The sequence below is a fragment of the Perca flavescens genome, chromosome 20, assembly GCF_004354835.1.
Source record: "Perca flavescens isolate YP-PL-M2 chromosome 20, PFLA_1.0, whole genome shotgun sequence".
Lineage (NCBI taxonomy): Eukaryota > Metazoa > Chordata > Actinopteri > Perciformes > Percidae > Perca > Perca flavescens.
The window spans coordinates 10071530-10099454 of NC_041350.1; the positions used below are offsets into that span (position 1 = coordinate 10071530).

General features: G+C 40.1%; 2 protein-coding genes across 4 annotated transcripts; one reads left to right on the forward strand and one right to left on the reverse strand.

The window, feature by feature from the left end:
- Positions 1-870: 870 nt before the first annotated feature.
- Positions 871-15377, reverse strand: metap1 (methionyl aminopeptidase 1). 2 transcript variants are annotated; one of them, XM_028565212.1, is made up of 11 exons: positions 15138-15377; positions 13309-13360; positions 13009-13118; positions 12106-12166; positions 6656-6747; positions 6449-6532; positions 5732-5870; positions 4895-5026; positions 4228-4371; positions 4049-4114; positions 871-2618 (listed from the first exon to the last, which is right to left on the reverse strand). In XM_028565212.1, exons 1-11 carry the CDS (start codon positions 15252-15254, stop codon positions 2452-2454), a joined length of 1164 nt encoding a protein of 387 aa, XP_028421013.1. In that variant the 5' UTR covers positions 15255-15377; the 3' UTR covers positions 871-2451. The 2 variants fall into 2 exon arrangements, with proteins under 2 accessions (XP_028421013.1, XP_028421014.1); XM_028565213.1 differs by lacking the exons at positions 12106-12166; positions 13009-13118; positions 13309-13360; positions 15138-15377 and adding an exon at positions 7055-8107.
- Positions 15059-26516, forward strand: eif4eb (eukaryotic translation initiation factor 4eb). Of its 2 annotated transcripts, none has more exons than XM_028565214.1 (7): positions 15059-15434; positions 16683-16786; positions 19610-19705; positions 19854-19917; positions 21658-21771; positions 25465-25604; positions 25693-26516. In XM_028565214.1, the coding sequence occupies exons 1-7, from the start codon at positions 15417-15419 to the stop codon at positions 25805-25807; spliced, it is 651 nt and encodes a 216-aa protein (XP_028421015.1). In that variant the 5' UTR covers positions 15059-15416; the 3' UTR covers positions 25808-26516. The 2 variants fall into 2 exon arrangements, with proteins under 2 accessions (XP_028421015.1, XP_028421016.1); XM_028565215.1 differs by lacking the exon at positions 15059-15434 and adding an exon at positions 15936-16013.
- The last annotated feature ends 1409 nt before the right edge of the window (positions 26517-27925 follow it).

Genomic DNA, 27925 nt, shown 5'->3' on the forward strand with positions numbered 1-27925 from the left:
TAACCCAGCATAGCAGCACTTCCTACCATGAAAAATCATGATCTGCAACCAAGATTACAGACCCTATGAAAAAATCTGGCATGGGTTGACGGCACCTTGAGAAAAGTAGAAAAAAACTGTTGGAATTGGAGTGTTCAGGACCGTCTGAAATCGGAGGGATTTATTTTACATGAGCTCAGCACATTATTTGCAGCTTTGGTCATGTTTAATATGAACATCTGACATTGTAACATTATAGGTCTTCCTTTAAGACTGTTTAAGGCGGGCACCTGGGTAGCTCACCTGGTAAAGCACACACACACACACACACCCATATGCAGAGGCTCAGTCCTTGCTGCAGCGGCCGCGGGTTCGCTTCCAACCTGCGGCCCTTTGCTGCATGTCATCCCCCTTCTCTCTCTCCCCTTTTCAAGTCTAAGCTGTCCTATCAACAATAAAGGCCTAAATATGCCAAAACAAATCGGTTTAAGGCTCCGCAGCTTTGTTTAAACTACCACCAACTTCTGACCATGCATGAATTATCTTCATGCATGCATCAAAATACTTCATTGGCAAAGCTTTGAATAATCATGCTTATGGGCAGATAGAATCATGTATTTTTATAGAAGCAGAGAAACTGTCATTGTAACTTCATGAAGTTGAAAGTTTACCGATGTATTCACGCTAGCTTAAAAGTAAACTAATAGTGTCCAAATCAAATCTCAAATGCAGTTTAGACCATCATTGTACTCCACGGTGTTTAACAATGCATTAAAGCTCACAGGTACCCAGATAGTCATTTCTACTAATAAAAGCATTGTAAATTAAACCACTTTTGGGATTTAGATAACCAAACCAATCCATCCAAGGACAGACTCGCCCACACAGAGCTACAGAAGAGTCATTTATTACTCCATTAGAATAAATACAAAGATGGCAGAGAAACGGTGATCACATTACTCCTCTGCAAATAGAAAGAATGAATGCTGCTCACACCAGGAAAATCCGCCCGTCAAGGTAAACGGTGACTGACGAGATCAGGGGAAACATCAGTTAACGTGCTTTGAGTTATCCAGCATGTTTTAATTCCTAGACTCACATATTAAGGCTGCTACACCAGGGCTATTGGACACTTAAAGAGTATTCCTCAAAGCAGGATCAACAAGCTTAGCACTTGAACGATTTGGTGTTCAATGTCATAAATAGTCATTCTGGATATTGACTGTAGATTTCTCTGTGGTTGCGTCATAATTCTCCTAGCAACCACGGCTGACATAATCAACTGGAAAACTGTCGGTGCACTAATAATAGCCACATTTAGTATGTAAGGAGTTAAGAGCGCTTCTACTGGACACGTCACCAGGTAAATGAGACCGTGATGGGTTGCCTTGGTAGCGTGATGACTGCCCAACAGGCCGGTATGAAGCAATACATATTTCAAAACCAGTGCAGAAATTTTCCAAACATTTTTGGAAATATGCTAAATTGGCATTCTTGACAAGAGTTAGATGATAAGATTAATACAACTCTCATATCGGACCATCACATATTAAGCGCCAGCAAGGAGAGGTTAGCTTAGCTCAGCTTTCCTTAGGATAAAGACTAGGCTAGCTGTGTCCCCCAGCTTCTGGTCTTTATGCTAATCTAAGCTAACTACTCTCTGGTTGTAGCTACATATTGAAGAGACAGATATGAGAACGGTATTGATCTTCTCATCCAACTCTGGTCAAGAAAGCTACTATGTGGATAGCTTAAAATATATAACTACTCGTTTATATATGCCTAACTCTGCTTCTGTTGCATAAGAACTGATAGACAATAGTTTTTTTTGTTGTTGCCTGAAGTCTAAACTTAAATTATTATCTAGTGTTTTTTTTTTTTTTATATACCTAAAATATGTTTTGAGTTGCTAGTTGTTAAGGTTGTGAGACTCATTGACCACAGTTTTCAGGATTCCTCCCTTTGTCTCTAGTATTGCCGATTCTTTTCAGTTCATCTCTGGGAAAGTCATATGGAGTCTGATTACGTTAGCAGAGGTTGAGAGAAAACAGACGAAGCACAGCGTACCAGTTGGATTTGCCCTGAGCACCACACACCACAGACAACAACTAGCCAGCCAGTAAAATCTCTGGGTGACATGAGCTAGAGTTCAAAACAGGCCGCTAGGCAAAACCAAATCTCCTAAATAATTTCCTTCAGAGGATACAATTTTCACTAATAAAGCGATCCACGTTTGATATAAGACACATTCAAGTACTTCCATTTATTTAGAGGAAACGATATTTAATTCAAAGAACAATGAAAGCCACAGTTAAACTGAGCTCTAGGAGTGGTGCCTCTTGTTTGAGGGGTGTATGTGTGTGTGTGTGTGTGTCTGTGTGAGAGAGAGTGACTGTGTGCGTATGTGTGAGGCCCAGAGGTGCTGGGCGTCCGTGTCTGGAAAATCCAGTCCTTGTTGCGTTCAAGTCTGGCCTACACTTGGTTAAGGAAATGAGCGCGACCGTTGTCCTCCAGGCGGCGGGTGAGGATCTCGCAGCCGGTCTCCGTCACCAGCAGGGTGTGTTCGAACTGAGCCGAGCGCTTCCCGTCTCTGGTCACCGCCGTCCAGCCATCGGGCCACGTCTCGTCTTGCCAGCCACCTGAGACGTGACGCACAAACACACGGCTTTGGCTTACACAGCATCAATTAAACAGAAGTCGCAGAAACAGGCACTTCCAAGTCTGGCACCTGATACCTGTGAGGTATAGAGTGCTTTTTGGGGATTTTAATGACCGGTTTTAAAGCACGACTGGGTCTGCTGCATTACATATAATTGAACCCCTAGTGAGCCAGTTAACAGCCTCAAATGTTCACTCTGGAGTCTAGGTTTGAGTGACCTGGTTTTCAGGAACACACCAATTTTACAAACTTGCTTTAAGACACTTATATTTTTGTTGCTCTCCCTAATTCAATGACAAAGCCCCAACCCAACAAAGCTGAAATTTTTCTTCGCATTAACATTTGGAGATACATACAATGGTGCTCATAAGTTTATGAACCCCTGCTAAAGTTGACTAAAAAGAGGAATAAAAAAAATCATCTTTAGGAAATTGATCTTAATGCCTTAATTAAAAATAGTAGGAAAAGCCAACCTTTAAGGACACCAATTTCCTTTTGTGAACGAATAATGTATCATAAATAAAATGTTCTTCCTTAAAATACAGGGGGCATAAGTAAGCACACCCCTATGTTAAATTCCCATAGAGGCAGGCAGATTTCTATTTTTAAAAGGCCAGTTATTTCATGGATCCAGGATACCCCCCCCATCATCACATACCGTTCACCATACCTAGAGACTGGCATGGTTTTATTTCAGTTAGCCTAATAGCTGGTTTGATTTGCACTGAGAGATGATTTTATGGAAAGTACCCCATGCCAATCTCTAGGTATGGTGAACGGTATGCGATGATGTGGGGCTATTTTAATTCCAAAGGCCAAGGGAACTTTATCAGGATGCATAGTATCCTGGATCCATAGAAATCTGCCTGCCTCTATGGGAATTTAACATAGGGGTGTACTCACTTACGTCCCCTGTATTTTAAGGAAGAACATTTATTTATTTACGATACATTATTCATTCACAAAGAAAATTGGGGTCCTTAAAGTTTGGATTTTTTCCTAGTATTTTTAATTAAGGCATTAAGATCAATTTCCAAAAGATTGTAGACTGTAGTTTTCACAGGACAGCGATAGTATGTTCTATCACATATAATAGTATTTTACCCTGTTGACTGTGATATTTGTTTGATTTAAACAGTTTAATTAAGGCAATTATTTTTTTTCCCCCAAAATATATTTATTGGATTTTTCTCTTGAAAGTGCACAACAAAAAGACCATTGAATCCCCCTTTAAACCTCGTAATACAACATTTTCGGCCTAAATAATAAATTAAATTACAAAACAACAACAAAAATGAATTAATTAAGGCAATTATAATACCATTATTTATATCAATTGAAATAGTTATGGTCTCTTTAATTACCATTATCAATGTTCACATTATTTATACAAAAGGCAATTACACTCACCTTCACATATCATGGGCTCAATGGTAAACACGTGGCCAGGCTTCATAACTCCAACTGCTTTATTTTCTGGGAAATGAATGCATATAGAAATCATCTTGTTGTAGGAGAGCATGAACGAAATTCAATAATAACTTTCACAGATTAAAAACATGTAGGATGGCAGGTATGTGACTACTCACTGGCATAATGTGGCACATTGGGAGCAGTGTGGAAAAGTCTATGGATACCATGACCACAGTAGCTACGCACCACCGAGAAGCCGTTGGCCTGAGCGTGCTTCTGAATGATGTTACCTAATTCTCTGTAGCGAATGCCAGGCTTCACTGTAAAAAAATAAAATAAAAATAAAAAAAAATATGAGGGTTTTAGGCCTTGGAAAAATGTATTGTAGTTTATAGTCCTGTGGGGACTGGAATTCTGAGGGCAATATTGCTATTTGAGAGTTTAAAATAAATCAATAAATTGGAAACCCAATGTATTGCCAACATTTTGATAAGGGCCCCTTACAGAATTGTGACCACAGTGTCGTCCATGTTAGCTTAAAAGTTGAGATTGAAACTTCATTCTTGAGTATTGAAAAATACTGTTTCCAAGGTCAAAAATGAACATTCAAACTCAACTTGCTCTAAAATGTCAGTGCTCTCTGGTGGACAAACTATGTAATGGTGACACTGTTTCTAATTTCTATGAGGCATCTTCTGCATTTCTGTACTGCGATTTCTTGATAATTGACATATATGCCAGTACCCTATATCCCCATAGCCCAACATCCATATAATACTGCCGGAGTCTTCTGTATGCACACATTATCAGCGAAATGAAAGAAAATCAAGCTGGAATTCCTACCGGAGTCGATGGCTTGCATAAGGCATTCATACGTGGTCTGAACCAGTTTCTTTGCTTCTTCATCTACTTCGCCGATATAGAAGGTCTCGTTGAGGTCACCATGGAAACCGTTGTGGTAGACGGTAATGTCAACTGCGTAAGAGTGAGACGGTGAATGGGTCAGAGCCACAGTGTTACACGACAAACCAGATTCTATTATGTTTAACACAAAGGATTACTGTTATGAATAACCTGAAACATATAGGTATGCATTCATAAAACATATACATTCATAAAACATCTAACGTCATGTGCAAGGCCAAACAAAACGTGACAAACTGCTGATGAAATTGGAATCGCTAGTGGGCAAACTGGGACTTTGTTTCCCCCACTTAACGTGAAATACAGAGAGCAGCAGATCTGACGAGCAAATCCCCACTGGTAAAGGTTAATGAAACTATTTGTCTTGTCGGACCACGCAGCGAGAGACGAATTGTTGGCAAGTGCTCCATCAGACGCTCTGAGGGGAGTGGCGGATGAAAGACATCGCCTTAGCAGAAATATTCATAAAAAGAGGCTAAAATTGGCCAAACTCCCGCTGACACCATTTTAGGATGCTGGTACAATCATTTGTCATGGCAGAGGAGTTGGGGGTGTTTAAAAAACAAAAGTAAAGATCAGTGTTAGGTTTGTTCGTTGGGAATGTTACATACAAAGACGTACAAAACTGTCAAAGTCACATAAAAATGTGGTACCGTTAACTCTATTCTAACAAAAAGATATAAGGCAATCTCACATATGAGAAAAACCACTTGTAGAACCTGACCTGTCCCAAAATGTGTAGTGCACTGAGCATACCATTGAGGATATCTCCTTCTTGTAATGGTCTTCTGTCTGGGATGCCATGGCAGATGACTTCATTGACAGACGTGCAGCAGGATTTGGGGAAGTTGTAGTAGTTGAGGGGGGAGGGGTAGCAGTTCCTTGCAATACAAGCCTGAACAGAAAAAAAAAACATGTCAGTTATAGAGACAGTAAGAGCAGAAAGAGTTATATGTACATACCGGCAAACGCAGAAGGGCTGAAAAAGGTGACACATCTTCCTGTAATAACTATAACAATAACTTATTTCACCAGTAAATTCCTGTTAAACGACAAAAACAACCACTGGATGGGAAAAATAAAAACTCTTTGGATCTAGCTACACGATTCACGTGCATGACATTTTCCCATTCAAAACGGCGATTTCCGCCGAAAAGCGACTAGTTTGCAGGTATGTAATGAAGATGAGTGAGCCCTTTCCCCTCGAGTAGCTGCGTCACAGCTTAATGCATTTGGTAAGATCTGTATGTGTACACAGTGATTCTACATCACAATAGACAGGGAATCACATTGTGTTTGTGTAAAGGCTACTTTGGGTAAGAGAGGACCCTACCATCAGACTCCAGAGGTGGATGATGACACAACATCCCAGCCTCAATAACTGTGTGTGTGTGTGTGTGTGTGTGTGTGTGTGTGTGTGTGTGTGTGTGTGTGTGTGTGTGTGTGCGTGTGCGTGTGTGCGTGTGCGTGTACCAGATGCACAGCATGGTCGATTTCTTCTGTTGTAGCACCTGGTTTCACCAATACGGCTGCAATGTCCAGGACTTCCCGTGCTAGCTGCAGCAACAACAACAACAACAAAAAAACAAATGCATGTCAAAACCAAAATGCATTAAATGGAAAAACGAAAAATGCAAAGCACGACAACATCACGACAGCGACGGCAGTCAGTTTTGTTACCTTGCTCACTACTCTCATGGCTTCAATGTCCTCAGGACAAAGGATCTTGATCTGTGACGTCCCCTTCAGAAACTGCTCAGACTCAGATATCCCTGTGTGAAGGAAACAAGGCCAGACAACCGGCATCATTCACACGCCAATACTCAGCGAAGCCGATGAGCCGACTCAAGTAGGACCTTGCAAAGCAGTCGTCGTACGTCTATCAACTTTTAGACGCAGCATCAACTTGGACTGTCACAGCCAGACTGACATACTCCTAATCAATTGTTGTTGTTTTTTACATCATAAGTGACAGTTGACAATAAGCTACACCGCAGGCTAGCTTGGTGCAATTTCAACTAATACCGTATGCATTTTTAGTATAAGAGCATACCATGTGGATGGAGCCATTGTATTTACCTTTATTATTAACTTTACCTTCTGGGGTGTCTGGGGTGTCTGACTCCTGGCAGCTTAACACACAGTACACGATTAATACAATTCCAGACCATGAGTACAGAAGAGATTTTGTTTTCACTTGTGAATTTACAGAAACATCTTTCAAAAAACCAAATGCACATCTGTAGCCCAAACCGGCTCTCTTCAATGTAAGCGGCATCTCCTCGCAGCATTACCCCATGTCCAGACCAGCACGCGTTTCAGACGCCTTTTTCCCCCTCACAAGTCTCACCCTAACCCCAACAGATACGCTCTCATTTCAATCTGTGCTGCCTGTCTGTATTTAGCCCCGCCTCACGGGCGTAAACGCGAATAGAAGTGTTTATTTGCACTTTATTTTTCAACAATATATACGTGTAAACAAAAGGTTGATGTCCAATAAAAAAAGCCTTAATAAATATATTAATCTACATTTTGCATCCCAGGCAGAGCAGAGGTGCCGCGTCTCTGCACAGAGCCAGAGAGCAGCACACTCTGCTCTGCTTTTTAATCCCACAGACTCTCGCTCTACTTTCGCCCAGCAGCTGGGAAGCAAGACACGGGATCTTCTTGGTTACCGAGGCGCTGCGGTGTTTATTCATGAACAAACCCGAACCTACACGGTACAATTACCGCCACTACACGACGCCGCTCCGATCGCCAACACTTCCCTGTCCTTGCTGCTGAGGCTTTGAAATTCACACACACCCCAGCTGGAACCAGTATAGACAATTTGCTTCAGTGTCGCATCAACGCAGTCGGCACGTGAGCGTGACGCTGGCGGTGCATTTGCGGTCGAGGCGCGTCTGGAGTGCTAAACTTAAAATGATCACATTTAGTGTTGGGGTTTATTGAAATCGCTTAGCCATACTGGTGATGTTAATTCTTTGTTGTGATAAATGTTGAATATAAAAAGTAAGTACGACTAATTTCCAACCAGTTATCAAATTCCAAAATATGAAAAAAAAGGGACCTAACCCTTGCGTTGTCTTCCCGTCGACCATGCAACTTTTTGTTTTTCCTGGGCCAAAATTTAAACCTTTTTTCCGACACTTTTATCGCTTTCCCCAATGTTTTTTTTTATGCTTTTGCCCATTTTTAGTAACTTTTGACATTTTTTTCAACGCTCTTTTATAAAAAACAAATTCCCCCAAATGCTATAAAATTTGATAAAAACACCCAAATTCTATGAAAGTAGTGAACTGATCATTTATTTTACTTGTGAAGAGCGTTGTATGAAACGTTATTGCTTTTTGACAATTTAGTTGAAAGAAAACTAACTACATTTCTGATTTAGAAACTTAGTGAAAATGGGTCAAATTCGACCCGAGGACAAACGGAGGATAACATAATTTCACAAACAAGTTTTGTTATTTAACTTGTTTGTTAAATCTGCAGACATTCCACCCACACAGACTGCAAATTACCAGGAAAAGTAAAGAATTGCTTTTTTTGTCCCGATTTTGTGTCACAGCTTTGGGACTCCTTGCTTTTAGATTGCTTGTACATTTGTCTTTTAAATCCCCTCATCAAAACAAGACATTCTTTTACCGTAAATCACACATTGCTAACCAATGTAAAAGCATCTTGCAGTGCTATGGTACTATGGACAACTAGCTGCTCCTGCACAGAATAAGTTACAGCATCAGCACCTGAGCAGAGGCAGACTCTAATTAGACACTCACACTGTCTACTCAGAGGAACAGAGCAGGGCTGTGACATATACCGTATTTTCCGGACTATAATTCGCTCCGGAGTATAAGTCGCATCAGTCAAAAAATAAGTCTTGAAGAGGAAAAAAAAAACATATATAAGTCGCACCGGACTATAAGTCGCATTTATTTAGAATTTTTTTTTTTTCATCTGTCAACTACACAATAGCACACAGAACAACAGGCTGAATACGGTAGGTGTCCGATTTGTTAACGTAACACATTAACAGTTATTCAACTATACAATAGCACACAGAACAACTACCAGGGCGTGGAGCATGGATGTATTAAAAGACGTGGAGACGTAAGTGCACCGTTGACCAGCCCCTCCAGACTCGTTCCTCCAGCTCTGGTCACCTCGCTTTCAGCCCGCGATTAGCCGATTAGCTTTCTTTGTTTTATTCATTGCAGTAAAAGTCACCTTTTCGCCAGTCCCTCACACGTTTCTTCCTCATTTCAAACTTTCTTTCTGCTGCTCGATTACCGTTTTCGGCTGCATATTTTACCACCTGCAGTTTATCTCTTTTCTTTCTCAGTTGTCTTTAGCAGGAGCATTCTAGTTGTCACAAGCCTAGAGCGCCCTCTCGCGGGTGTAGACGGTAATGTTTTCAGTATTAATTAACATTTAAAAACACGTTAAATTATATATATTTTGATATATAAGTCGCACCTGACTATAAGTTGCAGGACCAGCCAAAGTAGGAAAAAAGTGCGACTTATAGTCCGGTATATACACACACATACATACATACATACATATATATATATATATATATATATATATATATATATATATATATATATATATATATATATATATATATATATATATATATATATATATATATATAGATAGAGAAGAACAGAAGCACAGGTGTCAGCGCAGTCACCTTGGCAACACATTACCTGCAATTTAACTACAGATTAAACACGATCAAATCATAATTCTTAGACTGAAAAGCACATCAGGATAGTACTTAAATACAGTACATGGTGTTCAAGGCACTGGAGTCGTCAACAATTTGCTGATCTATAATTTATCAACTCAACAAGATGATTGCTGCATGACCACAAACGGTTGCCTAGCAACACAGACTTTAGACAGGTTTGCGTACAAGTCGAACACAGCCCTGCTTTTGACCCGCGGAGCCGACAGTGTGAGTGCGACAATCAATTAGACTTCACTTACGCTCTGATACAGCTGCTCAGAAGAGGAGAAAGGTGTGAGAGAAACACAGAGTGTGTGCACATTATAATGTCTTCACAATAGTATGGTCCGTTAATTAGAAAGGAATCAGTTCCGAGATTTGACATTGGCTCGATAACAATGCCACATTAAAAAAACATTAGCCTGTAACAACTGTGCTTCGGTCCCTGACAAGGCGTCACAGGAGAATGAAAGAAGCCTGTAACCATGACTACCAGAGTATGGATTTATGCAGTCAGATGACAAGGATGTAGGGGTTGCCATGGTTGCACAATGAATGACTTGCCCAGAGAAGCATACGTTAATAAGCCAGGTTACAATTATAGGTGTTTAATAATTAACACCCAAGAGGCAGACTGGTCGTTAAAACATAGTGGGACAGCAATCCATGTGTTGCCTGCAAAAAATACGAAGCCCTCGACGGTAAGGGATCAGATATTATTGGGCTGTTTAACAGAGCAAAATAGATTGCAGTCATTGCAGTTTAAGATTCAAAATATTAAGAGAGTAAAGAGAAATGTCATCAGGAGAAAGGCACCTACATGAAGCTGACTCTTACCTGTCGAAATACTGTACTAAAAGAGGAACTGCATGTGCATACCACTCAGCAGAAATCAGTTTTAAGAGAAGTAACACTGGATCAAATAAAATCCAGCGAAATGATACTAGTACTACCAATCCTACTGAGAATACACATCTCATTCTGCAGCTGTATACAGCCGTCAGCCACTTGCTCACCCACATAACAAGGGCGAAGATGCGTGGAAAGAAAATCAGCTCTACCATTACACAAACTAGTGACAAAGCATTGTTAAACCGTTACAAGTGAGTAGCTTTCACTCTCAATTGCTAAAGAAAACTGGGGTGGTCTTGTTTTTCTTTAAGTCCCGTCTTCAGCATTGCCTACAAGGGTGCAGACGCTCTCAGACCACCCTGTTTATACAGAGTTCTTTAGCCTACAGCACAAGACATATCAGCTCATCTGTGTATTCAGGCAGAAAGTTAAAACGCATGCATGGATGGCCGCTTTGTCTACCATTGTTAACACGCTCAGACAGGCCTTCAACAGCTTGCAGCTCAAAATGGGCACTCGCAGGCTATCAAATCTACGCCATCAATGGCTAACTGTTCTGTTGAAGTCATCTAAAATGATCTGTGAATCTCAGAGGTGTCATTGGGCACTCTTCACTCTGCCAGTAGGCAATACATTTGATTGGTTCTCATTCAGGGTTGCACAAAAACCCTCTTCTTCCACCAATACAGCGATGACGCTACCAGATATACTGGGTATACATGCTTTGCGTGAGGCAATAGTAGAGGTGGTTGGAAAAACAAATCCATTACAGTATATAATAATCACTATTCCCTATCTTCTAAGAATCTGAATTGATTCACAAATGCCAAAAATCGATTTTTGTAAACATGTAAAACTAATAAACAGTACGTTGATGGAAAGAAAAAGGAAATCAATTGCGAGGGCACAGTGCAGCATTACGTTGTTCCCATTTAATGACTCAATAATTAGCTTTGCGAGACAAAGGTGAAGCATTCTGAGAATACATCGTACCTACAGGCTAAAATTAGCAGAGCACTGAACCCCGGCACTAACAAATGAGACTGGCTGACCAACACACACTACTTGCACTTTTACAAAACGTCAACCAACTGTGGTAGGGTAAAAAAAAAAAAAAAACTTGACCCATAGTCTTTCAAAAGCCCTGCGTCTGCACAGTGATTTGGATAACAATGGCTTTCTCCGGTACTAACACTGCAGTGTAAATGTCATGGAGCAACTTTGCCAGTGGAATGGTAGTGAATGGTAGTATTGGGTGATTGTCAATACTTATTATAGTTATAATCTCAGATTTTTGCTTTTTTTTTTGCCCATAACAAAGTTTTTCTCGTGATGCTAGGATGTTATTGCTACGCTTCCAGGTAAACGATATGTTACACTCGAGTGCATTGATTTGGTGTTGTTCCTATATATTTCAACAACAACAAAAAAAAGCTAAAATTGCCGTTTTGTGTATTTTGCCATGTCAAAAAAAGTCTCCCAGGTGATGAGCCAAAGTGATCAACTAAGAACATGGGTCCTTGAAAAAGAAGGAGGTTACCTCTGGGATGATCAGCATAGTCAGGTCGTTGGATGTCACCGGGCACGGGCCTCATGGGAGTCTACACCAGGGGCCAAGAAGAGGACAGACACATTATGGCATTCACATGACACATTCAAAGCAAATATACACAGACAGGTGTCAGTGTATGGGGTCACTTAGAAATTTCCATTCCACTCCATTATAGACAGAATACCAGCAGAGATCAGTTGCATTGTTTTTTATTAACCAGGGCAGCAGTTTTCAGATTACATTATGTGATTACATAATTGCAAAAGGGTTCTCCGATGATTTCTCAGTTAGCTTTTTAAAATTATAGCAGATTAGTAAACAGAATGTGGCTTTGGAACATTGGATGAATGGCTGCTGATAAGGGGCAATGTAGATATTGCATTAAAGATCAGCCACCCATTCAGATCAGCTGGTGTTCTGTCTATAATGGAGTGGAATGGAAATTTAGTGACCCCAAACTTTTGGCCGGTAGTGTTTACCCATTTTGGATTTTTCCATGTTTTCAAATGTATGATGTTGTGTGTGTGTGGCAGTTACTGTTTATCAGCTCTGCTTAATGTAATGTCCAAAGTCTGAAACCATGCTGAATACAGTGACATCCTTTAGCTGACAGAGCACAATTGTGTCACAAGGGAGAAGTTTGACATTTGAAACATTGTTATAAAACGTTTTTTTTTTTTTTTTTTTTTTTTTTTTTTAAAGTCATATATTTATCGAAACTCTCTTCCCAGTTGCTACCATTGTTACGGCTGTGAGTGGTAAATGATCGGGAGACTTGTGACAAAAATGGGTGTCATAGCTTATGCATTTCTGCACTACTTCTTTACATTTTTTCATTTAATAAATCATACATAGCTAAATGTATGCAATCATTTTTTAACAGCAACTTACCAGTGGGTAGTAAGGGTGTAGTTTTCCTGTGTAGCGGTAGCCCGGCCATGGGTCTGTGTTGATGTTATTCTCCACACAGTTCTTTGATTCATTCTGGTTCTTGTCCTCCTCTGACAAAACACAGCACAAGGTATCTGAAGCATCTGACACCACTGTGTTAGTTAACTGTTGGGTTCTAAAACCTCAACTTGTCTATCAGTACTTTTAACCAAACAACATGCGACTTATTCATATACTGTGATACGAGTCCACCACAGATGTTACCAAAGTACAGAGCTGACAATGATCGGTAATACATACTTGCTTTTTTGTGCAGCAACTTGTGAGACACCCAGCTCCCTTTGAAACATTCCTGGACATGAAAACACAGAGAGAAACTCTAAATGGGGATGTACAGTGACAGAGAGACAGAGTTATGCATTTGTTATTACTGATACAGTACATATTGTGCTCAAGAGTACACTTAACTAATGTCTGACAATCACATGCATGGTCACCGACTTTGTTCTAATGCACAACCTATTCAAACCCAACCAAAAAAAAAAAAAAATGCTCCTTGGTTGCACACTGTGACAGATATTGCACCATAGTACCTTAAAAGGTAGACACTTCCACAAAACTATATCTGTATGTACCCTTGAGACAATCACTCTGACTGAGTAACTAGCAAGTATTGCTATTTCAATGGTGGTGTGCGCCTTTATTGGAAAGTCAACAGCAGAGAGGGAGAGAGAGGAAATATAGAAAGCAGGGTCAGGTTACATACTCAAAAATGCAATCGCAGCAAAAATGTCTTGGGTCAAATACCATGGCACCACAACTTCATTTTAAACTGCCACCCAACCTAACTATTTATAAAACGTTTAACTCAAGAGAACATTGCGGAGCCCTTCTGCAGAGGGAGCAATTGCTGTAGTTTAATGTGTAATCCTTTACTGGCAGAGACCTTTTCCAATGTAGTGTCTGCTGCAAGAAAATGTAGCCTCAAAGCAGAATCCACAAACTTGAATCTATAGGATATTCAACTCTCACATGTGATTCATCAATTTAATCAATCATTTGTAGTTGTGACAGGAAATTGTACAAATTGCAATTACAGTGAAATGTATCCCATCAGCTCCTTCAACTTATGCATCATAAAGCAGAATGTGGCCGTCGGATCGACACACAGAAAAAGAGTCCCCTGGTTGAATGGCACCGGCGCTCAGGATCCAGCCAAGTCTCTGCAAAAAGGACACAACAGATCCCGACATCCCCGCTGGAAACCGACGCAGGCATGGAGGCCACCCAGCTCACCATCGGGCGCCTGCACACTGGCCAGCAGGATGCCCAGCAGAGAACTCGCAGTTAATGTTCAATTCCTCCACGCCTGCCTCGGTGCCCCCTCTAATGTAGAGATGGAGATGGACACAGAGATGGCCTTGCTTGTCTACATAGTCGTGATCGTAGCCATAGGTCATAGCCATCTCCACCTTTTCCTCTGTGTTTACATCTGTATTGGAGAGTAGCTTCTGTTGAGCCCTTAAGGGCTCAAACTACTGATGAGGTATTGTCGAAAAGAAACCCATCTTTAAACTGACATATTTGTGAGTGGGGTTTGGTCTTGTAGAAGACAAAGTACCAGGGTGAGGGTCAAACATCGTGACCACGCACTTCACAACTTATTGTATGCAGTCTATTGCATTGCTAGACTACCTGGTTCCTACCCAATATACATTTAGTTCAGATCACTTTTACGCTGTCAGCCTAAAAAAACAACTTCACACTAAATGCTTTTCATTTTGAGCAGGGACAATACATCACTTACTTTAGCTAATCAGGCAACAGTTAGCTAGCTAATGTTAACATTTCGTTAAAACGTTTTCCCTCGGCCTACAGTTAACGTTACGGACACCAGTTACAATCGCTCATTGCATTATTCATCCTATGCAATCTGTATAACATTATACAGCCAGAAGGCATCCGTTAACGTTAACCAAATACGTTATTAGCGGTTTACAAAGCACCTAACGTTACACATGTCTACCTAGCTTGACAGTTGACGTTAGCAGCCTCGTGATAGGACAGAGGGCCTAGGTGTGTGGCTACAGCCGACGTTTAAACCGGAGAAGCCGAAAAAGCAGCGGTACCTGTGAACAGAAATAGGAGCCTTGAATACCAAGCTTGATACATGTGGGACACTGAAGTTTGGCGTCTTGGCCGCAGCCATCTGTCTCACACTCCCTTCTAGCCTCGATGCTCGCCATGCCTTCGTCTGCAGGAGGGGTGGAGTCGCATAGAAGCAAGCAGCCAGCATAGACAGCCAGCCAGCGACTGCACACAGCGCATGTCCGCAGCAGGGCCGTCACGTTGCACAGCTCGGTCCAATCGTCCAATCAACGGACACTTTCCTAACAGAGATTTGTAAGATGGCTACCGCCGAACCGGTGAGCACTTTCTCTAAAGAATATATCAAACCATTTAGGGGGCTTCCTGCTTTTATTATAGAGCAAGTTCACATTTAAAGTTTACGTATACCTTTACACATTCGTCTTCAAAAGTAAATTGGTAGTTGTTATAAGCATACGTGCTGTTTTGACTAGTTTAAAGTGTGTCTTCTGTGCCACGACCTAACCGTAACAGAGGAATGCTTGTGAGTCGAGAGCTCCCAACTTTTAGGCTGACGTTACAACTAACCGACGTGCCGTTCACCTTTTGCATAGAGAGCGACGCCAAGTTCCATTACAAAATTAGTTTGTTTGCTATTAATTAGGTTAACCGCGGCAAAAAGTACATACCCGAGTGACGATTATTCAAGACATGTATGATTATTATGAACTAACAGTAAATTCGGCATGTAATATAAGCCCCAAAACAGAAGTAACAGTTTGTTTTTGTAGCTACAGTTTCACTGTCAAAATTGGTTGACAGTGCCCCCCGACCTCTACGATGCAACGTTAGCTAGCTACTTAGCTAGCTAGTGGCTGAGGTTAACGTTCACTTTTAGCTAACGCTAGATGATGATGGTAAGGCAGCTTAAGTGCAGTTTAAAAAGTTTTTTTCTTTTCTTTTCTCAAATAAACACTATTTGGTGTCTATAATTTAATTTGTACCAAGCAAGCAACTTAACGTTACCGTGACATTTTAAAATGGCAGATATATGAATGGAAATTGCGTGGTGTTATTTCTGCTAATTAATAAACATCTTGGGAATAATGGAGACGTGTCCAACAATTAGGTTAACGTTACCCCTTTTTCAAAATGACATGTCACCTGTGGTGGGTAACGTAAATGTTATCAGTAAAGTTAAAATTAGTTCAACTCTAGCTTCACATAACAAATGTGTACCATATGTTACATCGGGTTTCACTAGTGAACGCTTACGTCACGGATTTTTGTTTTTAACGATAAAGCAAATTAATTTGGGAGAAACAACACTATTGTTTTGTCAGATGGGGCTCTGTTCAAATTGTATCTTGTATTTAAGTGTACCAGCATCTAGTTGCCATGGCTGAAGTGTTAATTTATGTAACTTAATCAACAACTGGAAAGTTGTTGCTCAAGAGATTAGACGTCATGCTACTGTTGCAAGATTATTTCCCCAGTTAGAGCTACTAGTATGGTCATTTGCACCAGAGATAGAAACCACTGCCTACTTTCCTTAAATGCATCCCCTCTACCTCACTGCTTTTTAGGAAACCAACCCAAGTTCAAATCAGCCTGATGAAGATGGAGCTGAGGAGACTGGACAAGAGATTGTGAACCCAGAGGCCTACATCAAACACCCCCTCCAGAACAGGTTAGGGTCGCATTTCAAAATGTATTTGGGAAAGCCAGTTTAATTATGGCAATAATTAGACTGCACATTTTATTTTTTATTATGTACCAGATAGGTAATGTCCGATCACTCTCTAAAGCAGTACAATCATGTTCTCTCTGTGACATAAAATAATCTAGTTTTAGTGCTGCAGAACTTACTCTACTGTATACTTTTATATAGTATACTAGCATATGTATACTGTGCAAACAGAAACAAACTAAATATTAAAAAAATGTTGTGCCATAAACTAGAGCTGGGCAATATATCAATATTGTATCGATTTTATATCAATATTGTGATATGAGACTAGATATCGTCTTAGAGTTTGGATATTGTAATATCGTAATATGGCATAAGTGTTGTCTTTTCCTGGTTTTAAATGCTGCATTACAGTAAAGTGATGTAATTTTCTGAACTTACCAGACTGTTGTAACTGTTCTATTATTTAAAGCACCAATAGTCAACACTACAATATCGTTGCAGTATCAATATCGAGGTATTTGGTCGAAAGTATGGTGATATTTGATTTTCTCCATATCGCCCAGCCCTACCATAAACCCACTATATTAAGATCCGTTGCGATGTTGGGACAATTTAAGGGTAAGAAAATAGTTTTTGATCATTGACATTTTTTAACACAATTCATCAGTTAATCAGTGAGTGGATTGACAGAAAATTAACTTACTAAAAATACTTTTAATCGGTTATTTTAATGTTTCAGTAGTTAAGTCAAGCAGAAAATCTACTGCTTTTCTCAGTTGAATGAATATTTTTGGGGTTTTGTACTGTTGATGTTTGAAGACAGTACCATGGACTTTAAGACCGTGTTATGGACATTTGACTTAAATTAAATATGAATAAATAAATTGATTAAAGAAATCATTGACAGATTAATTGGTAATAAAAATACTATTTTAGCTGTTATAATACTGTAATAATTGCTTTGGTTTGCGTGTTGAATTGAAATGCTTTTGATTGACACAGTGTGGGTCAAAAATGTAATTTAAGGGCGCCCAGGTAGCTCAGTTGGTAGAGCGGGCACCCATATATAGAGGTTTACTCCTCAACGCAGCGGGCACGGGTACGACTCCGATCTGTGGCCCTTTGCTGTATGTCATTCCCCCTTTAATGTCTTCAGCTGTCCTGTCAAATAAAGGCCTAAAAATGCAAAAAAAAATATAATCACATATATTGGCCCTTTTCAGATACACCAGTGTCTGATCGCCCACTGGTTGCACTGGGCTGCACCCAGATGTGAGTGTGTGGAACTGTATAAATGTAAAGCTGGAATAACGTATGAATCATCAACAACAAAGTAAAGAAGGTGACTTGTGCGTCACATAATTGTTTGATCTCTAAGCATAGTTCAAGAACTTAATGACCCTACCTCCACACAACTGAGTGGAAGGCTCAAATACAGAAGTGAACGCGAGACATGAATTGACCAGTCACTAAAAACAATGTTCACCAGGAGGAAGCTGAGCAATTTATTAAATGGTCTGTGCATAGCGCACAATAAAGACAATGTCAAAATAAAATCAATACGATTGACTGATTACTTATTGATAATTTATGTAATTCTTGGCATATTGTAGAAACTAATTTAATATACCAAAATATATTATATATAATTTAATGATTATAATACTGTGCCTGTAGTTAGTGGGTCAGTGGTTAGGCTAGCTGCGTTACTAGTGGCCCCTGCTTTATATCTGTGTGTTTTCATTTTCTTTATGTGTTAAAGTGGATTTTCTCTCGCACTCGAAACAAATGCAGTCTGCCGGATGGGAGACTGTATTTCCCCACAGTAAGACTTTGATTGTCTGTGATGGTCCGGTGACCTGCCCAGACTGTTTCGGTGCTTTTCTCTCAATCCGTAACCGGATAGTTTCCAACTCCCTACTATGCTGAATGCAAATAAGCAACGATTGAATATTTTACAAAAATTTAAATTCCACATGGATATTTATGTCAAAGGGTCAAATAAAACATAGAAAAATAAAACCCTCAACAGAAAGTCTGTCGGCTAAAGGAGCTGTTGGACCGTAAACACTTGACTGGTGTTCCACAGCTCAGCTGTAAGGTTTAAAAATACATTGGTGGCATTTTAATAGCAACGTATTCCCACAAATTGACAATTAATTGGATACATTGGTACAGTCAGGGGTTGTGGACTGCATGAGGCTAACCCTGTAGAGGTTAATCTAAGAGACTATAAAATATATGTTTCCTCAGTTTATGGCCTTTAATCATACATTCAAATATTTTACCAGACAAGTTAACAAGGAATACACAAACGTGTCATAAACTCAAGCTCACCGACTGTTGGATTTTCATATTTGCTCATCAGACGTTCTGTCATGCATATACAATGCCACTCAAGGGAATTTCATTTGTATCCGTTACCTTATTCCATTTCCTGGCATTCATTTGGACTGTGCTCTCATTTAAAAACACAACCCAAACCCATTGACAGACTAGCTGCTTTAATTAATGTCTTTGTAATAGTGTCAACAGCCACAGTTTTCTTTATTATCCCTCAACCCAAAGAGCTGAAGGCAGTCACTGAGCCATTAGAGGATTCAGCGTCGAACAAGTATGACACAGCGTTCACAATGAATTGGACTAAGACAGTGATGGCATGATTTACCGAACAGTTTGTGTCAGCAGCATCCAGGGGCATCCATACGTTGCTCATTTGCTCCGAAGCTCAATGGCTTTCGGTTAATTTTGTTTTACCACGTATTTAATTAGGGGCTTGTTACATTTATGCAAATTCATTTTCTGTTTTCGCCCCAACAGCTGGTCCCTGTGGTTCTTCAAGAATGACAAGAGCAAAACATGGCAGGCCAACCTGCGACTCATCTCTAAATTCGACACAGTTGAAGATTTCTGGGCGTAAGGAGCAATAAATCCTTCCAAGTCTTTTTCTTTTCCTTTACTTTTATGGAGTGACTGAAGCAGTGAAATGTCACGACTGTAGACCATGTTATGAAATACTGTTAGATCAAAATGTTTTGTTAATGCTGTGCTCTCTTCATTTCAGTCTCTACAACCATATCCAGTTGTCAAGCAACCTCATGTCAGGCTGTGATTACTCCCTTTTTAAGGTACATTTGATTTATTTACCATTCATGTAAATGTGAGTAGTTCAAGTACAGATTAAAGTATAGTTAAAACTAGTTTTTTAAAATATGTCTGCATGCCAATATCCTCTCTGGTGCTGAGATCCGTCAACAATTGTTTGTGTTTATATTTAACAGTATGTACAAGGACAGCAGTGTTTTCTCTCTATTTCTGATGTTGACTCAATGAAAATAAAAGAACCATCTATAAGGCTATAAAAACCTCTTTGTTTCAAAGTGGACATATTTTGCAAACAAAGCAAAGGCCCGGGCCCTCACATCTGGCAGCTAATATCATTCAAACTTGAAGTACAAGGAGAGAATGCCATCTTTTGCCCGTTTGTTGAAAACGGGCAATAGCTCATGCAAACAGAAAAATACCTGATTGAATTGTCAACACAGTTTTAGTCAGGACAACCTTATTACTAGACGGGAGTCTCTCTGACTAAATCTGTCCCGAGCAACTAAGCTCATCAGCAAAAGAGCTACAGTCATGTGAAAAAATTAGGACACCCATGCTAAAGTTGACTAACAAGAGGAATACAAAAAAATCATCTTTTGAAAATTTATCTTAATGCCTTAATAAAAAAAAATGAGGAAAAACCCAGTCTTTAAGGACACCAATTTTCTTTGTGAATGAATAATGTATCGTAATGTAATTGCCTTTGGAATTAAAATAGCCCCACATCATCACATACCATTCACCATACCTAGAAATTGGCATGGTTTTATTTCAGTTAGCCTAATAGCTGGTTTGATTTGCATTGAGAGATGATTTTATGGAAAGTACCCCATCCCAATCTCTAGGTATGGTGAACGGTATGCGATGATGTGGGGCTATTTTAATTCCAAAGGCCAAGTGAACTTTATCAGGATGCATAGTATCCTGGATCCATGAAAAATAAATGGGAATTTAACATAGGGGTATACTTACTTATGTCCCCTGTATTTTAAGGAAGAACATTTATTTATTTACGTTACATTATTCATTCACAAAGAAAATTGGTGTCCTTAAAGATTGGGTTTTTTCCTCATTTTTTAATTAAGGCATTAAGATCAATTTCCAAAAGATGATTTTTTTTTTCATTTCTGTTTTTAGTCAACTTTAGCATGGGTGTCCTAATTTTTTCACATGACTGTAATTTAACCAGATGTGATGATAGAAAATGAGAAGCGTGTATGGAAGTTTAGTCATTTAAGTGGCAGGAGGCGGCTAGCAGCCACTAATTATACCATGGGAGATAGGTGGTGATGATGAATGGAAAAGCAGCAAACAAGTATGACTGCGGTCTATAATGAGTGTGCTTTAATTTAAATCATTAGCAGGATCACCTGTGGCTAAGACTACCTAGTGAACTTGTATTCATAGCAGGGGAGTTAGTTTATCAGCTCCTGTACAGTTTAAGTTTTACACTTCGTTACAAAAACCATCTGAGTCAGAACTGTTGAGGCAGAGCTAATATAAAAGGGCAAAACTGCAACTTGTGAAAAAGACGTTAACCCAACATTGAACCATCACTGCACACATGTTAAGTTCTTGCTACCTTTTTAGTATTCCAGCTGCAAACCTTTTTTTATTTAGATTTAACAGATGTCATCAGTTGAAAAAGATGCCTTTCATCAGGCAGTGTTGAAATCATGTTGAAACCTCACCATGAAACGTTGTTTTGAAGTTTTGGTGCAGTGGTTAGGGATGTGTATTGACAATTTGAACCATTGCTGCAGGATGGCATTGAACCCATGTGGGAGGACGAGAGGAACAAGCGTGGCGGGCGCTGGCTGATCACACTCAACAAGCAGCAGAGGAGATTAGACCTGGACCGCTTCTGGCTGGAAACTGTAGGTTTGGCTATTGCTGCTGTGCTTTATATCCTGCTCTGTGCTGTTACTCAAATGAGTGATGCTATTACTGATTTTTGAGCCTCTCGCTAGCACATATATCACCTGCATCTAGTGCTGGGCAGTATACCGGTTTATACCGTACATCGGTATTCATTTCCTGTGTGGGCCAGTGTAATCTGCGAGTGAATTGACAACGGGACCCCTGCGTGCGTACCCTTTTCACCCATGGTAGTAACTTCATAACACAACAATTGATAACCCATAACTAACTCACTTTAACGTGATGAAACACCATAGCGCACAACAATTTGTGACAAACAATTTTTAACACTACAGTAATAGTTGCACATTTACACCCCCGAACGGCATGCTGGGTAACATTATAGCTGCTAGCTTGCTGGCTATATTGACAGTCATAAAAGCCCACGCTCACGCGGAGCTCTGTACCCAACTGACAGACACACTTTTGGCTTAGAATTACAGTAGGAACCGCTAAAAAACCCACAACCTGGCCGTCCTCTCCACACGCCAGACAGACACACTTCTTCGGCTTAGAATTACGATAGGAACCGCTAAAAATACCTTCCCGTCCTTTACCACTTAACTGAAATACACCCTTTATTGGCTTAGAATGACGGCAACAATCGCTAAACACACTGCAAACTCACGGTCCTCTCTTCCCGATTTACAGCCCCCCTCTCTTGGCTTCAAAGAACTCACCGTTGTCGGCCACGGACGCTGAACAGGCTACACGTTGAAAACCGCCGTGACTCACTTGCCTGGTCCTCCGGTAACGTTAGCGGTTAGCATGGCGGCGTTAGCCACGGTTAGCCAGGACCAGTCGGGATCACTTTACTGGCTGTGTCTCAATTGTTTTTGCGAGAAAACCAACATCGGGTACTCTAGCTATATAATTCAATGTGAGTAGCTACACGAATGTTGAAATGAAATAAAATCAACCAAAATAAAGGACGACCGCCCCTCGGACGGACAATGACACGGAACACACCGAACAGACTCAAGTCACTGACTTTGCCAGACTGTCCGACGGCCGATTATCGGCTCTGTGTCTTTAGAAACATGCAATTTTTTTTAGGTCGGGTAGACTGTATCTCCGTTGATCCTGTTCGTTTGTTTGCTGCTTTCAAGGCTGTACTAACGTTACAGCTGTAGCATGCTGGGTTTATGGTTTTACAGGTATATCTGGCAACCTGGCCTGGCTGTCAAACTGGGCAGTTGATAACAACACGCAGGTCAAAACAGAAATTCCGTCACGGAACGGAAATTTCAAAAGGAGAATACTGGCATTAGCATCATTGTCAGAAAAGATAGTATTTTTAACTTAGCGTTTCCTTAATAGCTGATGACGCATTGGGGTCATTTTTGGATTTATTACGGTGAATATATTACATATTGGACCTTTTTAAAGTTGTTGGTATGTGTATTATTTGATTTAAGTTTATTTTACTTCTTTGCAGTTTGCACAATGAGTAATAGTTTAGATAGTTTAGGGAGTGCTAGGGGCACTTTTATGCTAGCCTCAAAATAGCTATTTTTAAAACGCTAAGAAGGCTCGACACAACATTAAACTTTGCTCAAAGTATCACCAGGGGCTCTACACCTTAACGCAAGCATTGACAACATTGTTTGTGTACCCAGAGTTTACTAGAAAAAGGTTTTGAACAACTCACCGTAGCTCTTGTTGTTTCCGGCCGCTACCACCTTGGCAGTCAAAACGAGTCGATATCCGAATGCAAATGAACAGACTCCATACGAGGCTGCTTTTTCAACTACAAGGTCAATATTGTTTTTCAATAACAACAAAACAAGAAATAATCCGTGCATTTATATGGAACTAAGCTTTAGGATCGTTCCATCTTTGCTCTCCTCCCTGTTATGTTGCATGTGTGTGTGTGTGTGTGTGTGTATGTATGTATGTATGTATGTATGTATGTATGTGTATATATATATATATATATATATATATATATATATATATTGCCTTAACCGTTTGCTGAGCTGATAAGGGGCCACAACACAGTTAAATGAGAGCAACTGAAAATTGGCTTGGTTGCTGCTAAATCTGCAGTCCACAAAGTGTTGTGGCGAGCTCTCTTGCTGCTTTAAAGGTCACTGACAGTGATACAGTCATCTAGGAAGCATTCACTTGCCAGTTAGCAGACACTTGCTTTATTGGCAATACTGCAACCAACCACTGGGCTAAAAGGGGTCACTTTCTTTTTCAAGGTCATTCTTACTATTTGTTTTTACCGTATTTTAAGCTGTAACAATATTTTTTAAACAACTGTGGACAGTTTTAAATGAACATATGTTGAGCTGGGAAACTGGGTTGTCTTGCAGGGTGGCGCTTTGTCCTGGTCCATCACCTGCATGGATATCTGCCTTTGCAGATCCACTCATACAATGTGTTACAGGAAGAATGTAGAAAATTCAAACTAATCGGTAGGTCTTCTTAGCGACTTATAAGCTAGGAAAAAATGTCAGGAGGCTGGAGTGCTGCTGAGCAGCGTAGCACTCAGTGCTGCCGCCGGTGGCAGGAAATTGTATTGTAGTCATACTATTTATTAAAACAGTCATCTCATTTATAAATTCTCTGCACTCCACTGCTGAGCAGCACTCCCGGTGGTAAGCAAGAAAGAGCCCTGCACCATCTTTCATTTAATATTAACCTTTCTCTATGAGAAAAAAGTTACGTTTTTGTTACATTACAGCCTCTTGAAGTTGCTTTTGCCCAGCTTATAGTTTAAGATGTTTTCCTACTACCCAATGAGTTTGCATTTCCGACCTACTAGCCTACCACATTTCCCCAAACTAATTTTATGAGCGGATCTGTGACTGAAATGTCCTAAGTTCTGGCAGATATCCATGCACAAAGTCCTGGATCTGGGATGGTGAGGCTGATCGTCCTTGTACTTTTTTCTGTCAGTCCGAGTCCTGTGCATGGCTTGTCTAGGCTACTATGTGTTGAAACAACCTTTTGGTTCTGTTGGGAATGCCATACCACAGGGATAATATGAGTTTGAATTATTGGTCCTTACTATGTTTGCATACAAAATGTACAAGGGGGGCTCCTGGGTAGTTCACCTGGGTAGCTCACCTGGGTAGCTCACCTGGTAGAGCGTGCGCCCATATATTAGAAGTTTACTCCTCGACGCAGCGGCCACAGTTTCGACTCTGACCTGTGGCCCTTTTCTGCATGTCTTTCCACCTCTCTCCCCTTTCATGACTTCAGCTGACCTATAAATTAAAGGCCTAAAATGCCCCCCAAGACAAGAATGAAATGTACAAGGGCAAAAGAAAAGACATTCGAATACTATTCAAATAATATTATTGAAATTGAAATCTTTTCTTCAATGTTCTTATTTACTAGAAAAAGTAATAATGTCACTGTACAATGCCACTATATAATATCTTACTACCTCCCTGATCTTCAAGGGTTGAACGTGAATTGCTCTTTCTTGTAAAGAACTGGTGCAGCTTGTAAAACTGGTGTAGCTTAGATAAAGGTAACAGCACCACACACAGTAATGAAGGTGACAAAGCTAACGATATCCAGGCCCTTACTCCTTTTATGAGAGTGTGGCGGATTTGTACTCATAGTCCAAGTCGAGATTTGAATCATCATCATGTTATGACAATGGCTTTTATTTCTCGCCATCCCTTCACCAGCTCCTGTGCTTAGTCGGAGAGGCCTTTGACGACTACAGTGATCAGGTCTGCGGCGCTGTGGTCAACATCCGCACAAAAGGAGACAAAATAGCCGTCTGGACCTCAGACTATGACAACCGGGATGCTATAACACACATAGGGTGAGGCGTGTCTTCAGTATCAAAGTATTTATATATACAGGTGATGGCATTCTCTGCATCTTCTTATGGTGTCATTTCCTGTCAACAGGAGAGTTTACAAGGAGCGCTTGGGCCTTCCCCTGAAGATGACTATTGGCTACCAATCTCACGCAGACACAGCTACCAAAAGCGGTTCAACCACCAAGAACAAATTTGTCGTTTGAGAAATGTGCCTCCCTATGTGCCTCTTTTATTTTCTTGTCATATTTGTTGTTCCTTCATATGTTTACTGTGCTGCAAAGACTCTGCGGAATGCAATCTAAAAAACGAAGAAAAAGAGAAAAAAAAAACGATCCAAGACTGCGTGACAAATGTTTCCATGACCTGCCCAGGACTTGAACCACATAAACAACATGGAAAAACAGATGAACATGTAGCTTCCAAAACACTAACCATGAGAGGTAATGTAGTGGATGAGATTTAGAGTGCTGCATACTCCTTCTAAAGAAATGTTTTTTTTTTTTTTTTTTTTTTTTCTCAACGTCAAGGAATCCAGAAATGCAAAAAAGAAAGTATATTTCTCTCCCATTTACTACAGCATTGTTGGTTTGCCATAATACTGAAAGACAGTAAACCCTTTTAATTTATTATTAGTCTGGCAACGCCGGACCTACACCGCTTATCTATCTAGCAAAATAGATAGCGGGGATAGCGGAAGGGACATCTGATGGACGTCAGGCTTTATCCCAGCAATTTACAGCCATTGAGCCAGACTAATTTATTAATAATTTGCTTGCATATGATTAGATTGTTAGACCTTTGTTTTATGCTTTTTATGCCTTGAACTGTTGCACGTAATCAACCTTTTAAAAGTACTTCATGGCTCATATTCTTTTGAGTGTTAATATAATTAAAACCTTGGTTTTGCAATTATTAGTTGTTAAACTGTGTAGTACTTTTTTGCAACCTGTAATTGGTACATTCCTTGCTATAAATGATTTGCCTTTTGACTTGCAGTGATGCTGTATTGTAGGATATTGACTTTTGGTTTGCTGAGGACATTTATAGTAGACCATCAAATAGTTTTCTACCGATGGTCTACTTTCCCCACTGTATCAAATATCAAAACGGTTCGTATGGTATCTTAGGAAAAATCATGCACAATCTTTGGTGTGTTATCCGATGTCCATCAACATGAGCGATAAGTGCGCCTGCGCAAGCCCCGGCAATTCAGAATCTGTTTAGGCAACAAAACGACTTGGTTAGGTTTAGGAAAAGATTGCTTTGGATTAAAGGACAATTCCGGCGCAAAATGAACCTAGGGGTTAATAACAGATGTGTACCCACTCTGTCGTTCTCTGGGACATGTTTTCATGCTAATCGAATGTGTTTGTAGCTTGAAACAAGCTAGCGCGGACCGCTGATTAGCTTACAACGCTAGTATTCGGGGCACAGGGAAAGTAAAAACAAAACGCTATTTATACCATAATATAATATACCTTAAATGTTAACCCAAGCATTGAGAACTTTGTAAGTGTACAGACAGTTTATTAAAAAGATAGATTATAAAGACAGTCGCGTTCTCGTATACAGACGGCCGCCGTCTTAGGAGTTACTGTCTTTCTAAACTTTCTTTTTAATAAACTGTCTGTACACTTACAATGTTCTCAATGCTTCGGTTAACATTTAGGGACCCTCATTATGCTACCGTTGAAGTTTGGTGATATTTTGAGCCTTTTTAGTGGTATAAATTTTTAGTGGTAAAGATTTGTTTTTACTTTCCCTGTGCCCCAAATACTAGCGTTGTAAGCTAATCAGCGGTCCGCGCTAGCTTGTTTCAAGCTACAAACCCATTCGATTAGCATGAAAACATGTCCCAGAGAACGATCGAGTGGGTACACATCTGTTATTAACCCCTAGGTTCATTTTGCGCCGAAATTGTACTTTAAAATTAAGTGTATAATTTATGTAAAAAATTATAATAATAAATGACCATAAGTCAAGGCTGACTTTTGCTTTCACATGGGACACAAACAGTGGTCTCCTGGGTGAAAGTCCTGTGTTTGTTTGACCCATTCTGCCAATCAAACTGTGTCGCTCTTTATACTACGTCGCCTGACTTCCACTTTAGAGGCAGCCCTGCACGTCCTGGCTCACGATTACGTGGGTCATATACTAATTAAACAGTGCATTACTTTTCGTAGGTATAAATACGAACAGTGAATGAGAACAGCCTGGAAATAAGAATACTAAAGGAGAGACAATCTTGGGGAAACGGGAAGTCGCTTCCTCAGCTTCCAAGTTGCTTGGGACTCACCATCTGCCTTAGTGAAAGTGCCAAA

Excerpts from the sequence above, each read along its gene's own strand:
- metap1 (XM_028565212.1), bottom strand. The coding sequence starts at position 15,254 with ATGGCGAGCATCGAGGCTAGAAGGGAGTGTGAGACAGATGGCTGCGGC. Across the intron at positions 6,533-6,655 it reads CCATGAGAGTAGTGAGCAAG|CTAGCACGGGAAGTCCTGGA; the intron begins GTAACAAAACTG and ends TTGTTGCTGCAG. Across the intron at positions 5,871-6,448 it reads TCGACCATGCTGTGCATCTG|GCTTGTATTGCAAGGAACTG; the intron begins GTACACGCACAC and ends TTTTCTGTTCAG.
- eif4eb (XM_028565214.1), top strand. Across the intron at positions 16,787-19,609 it reads AAACACCCCCTCCAGAACAG|CTGGTCCCTGTGGTTCTTCA; the intron begins GTTAGGGTCGCA and ends TCGCCCCAACAG. Across the intron at positions 25,605-25,692 it reads GATGCTATAACACACATAGG|GAGAGTTTACAAGGAGCGCT; the intron begins GTGAGGCGTGTC and ends TCCTGTCAACAG.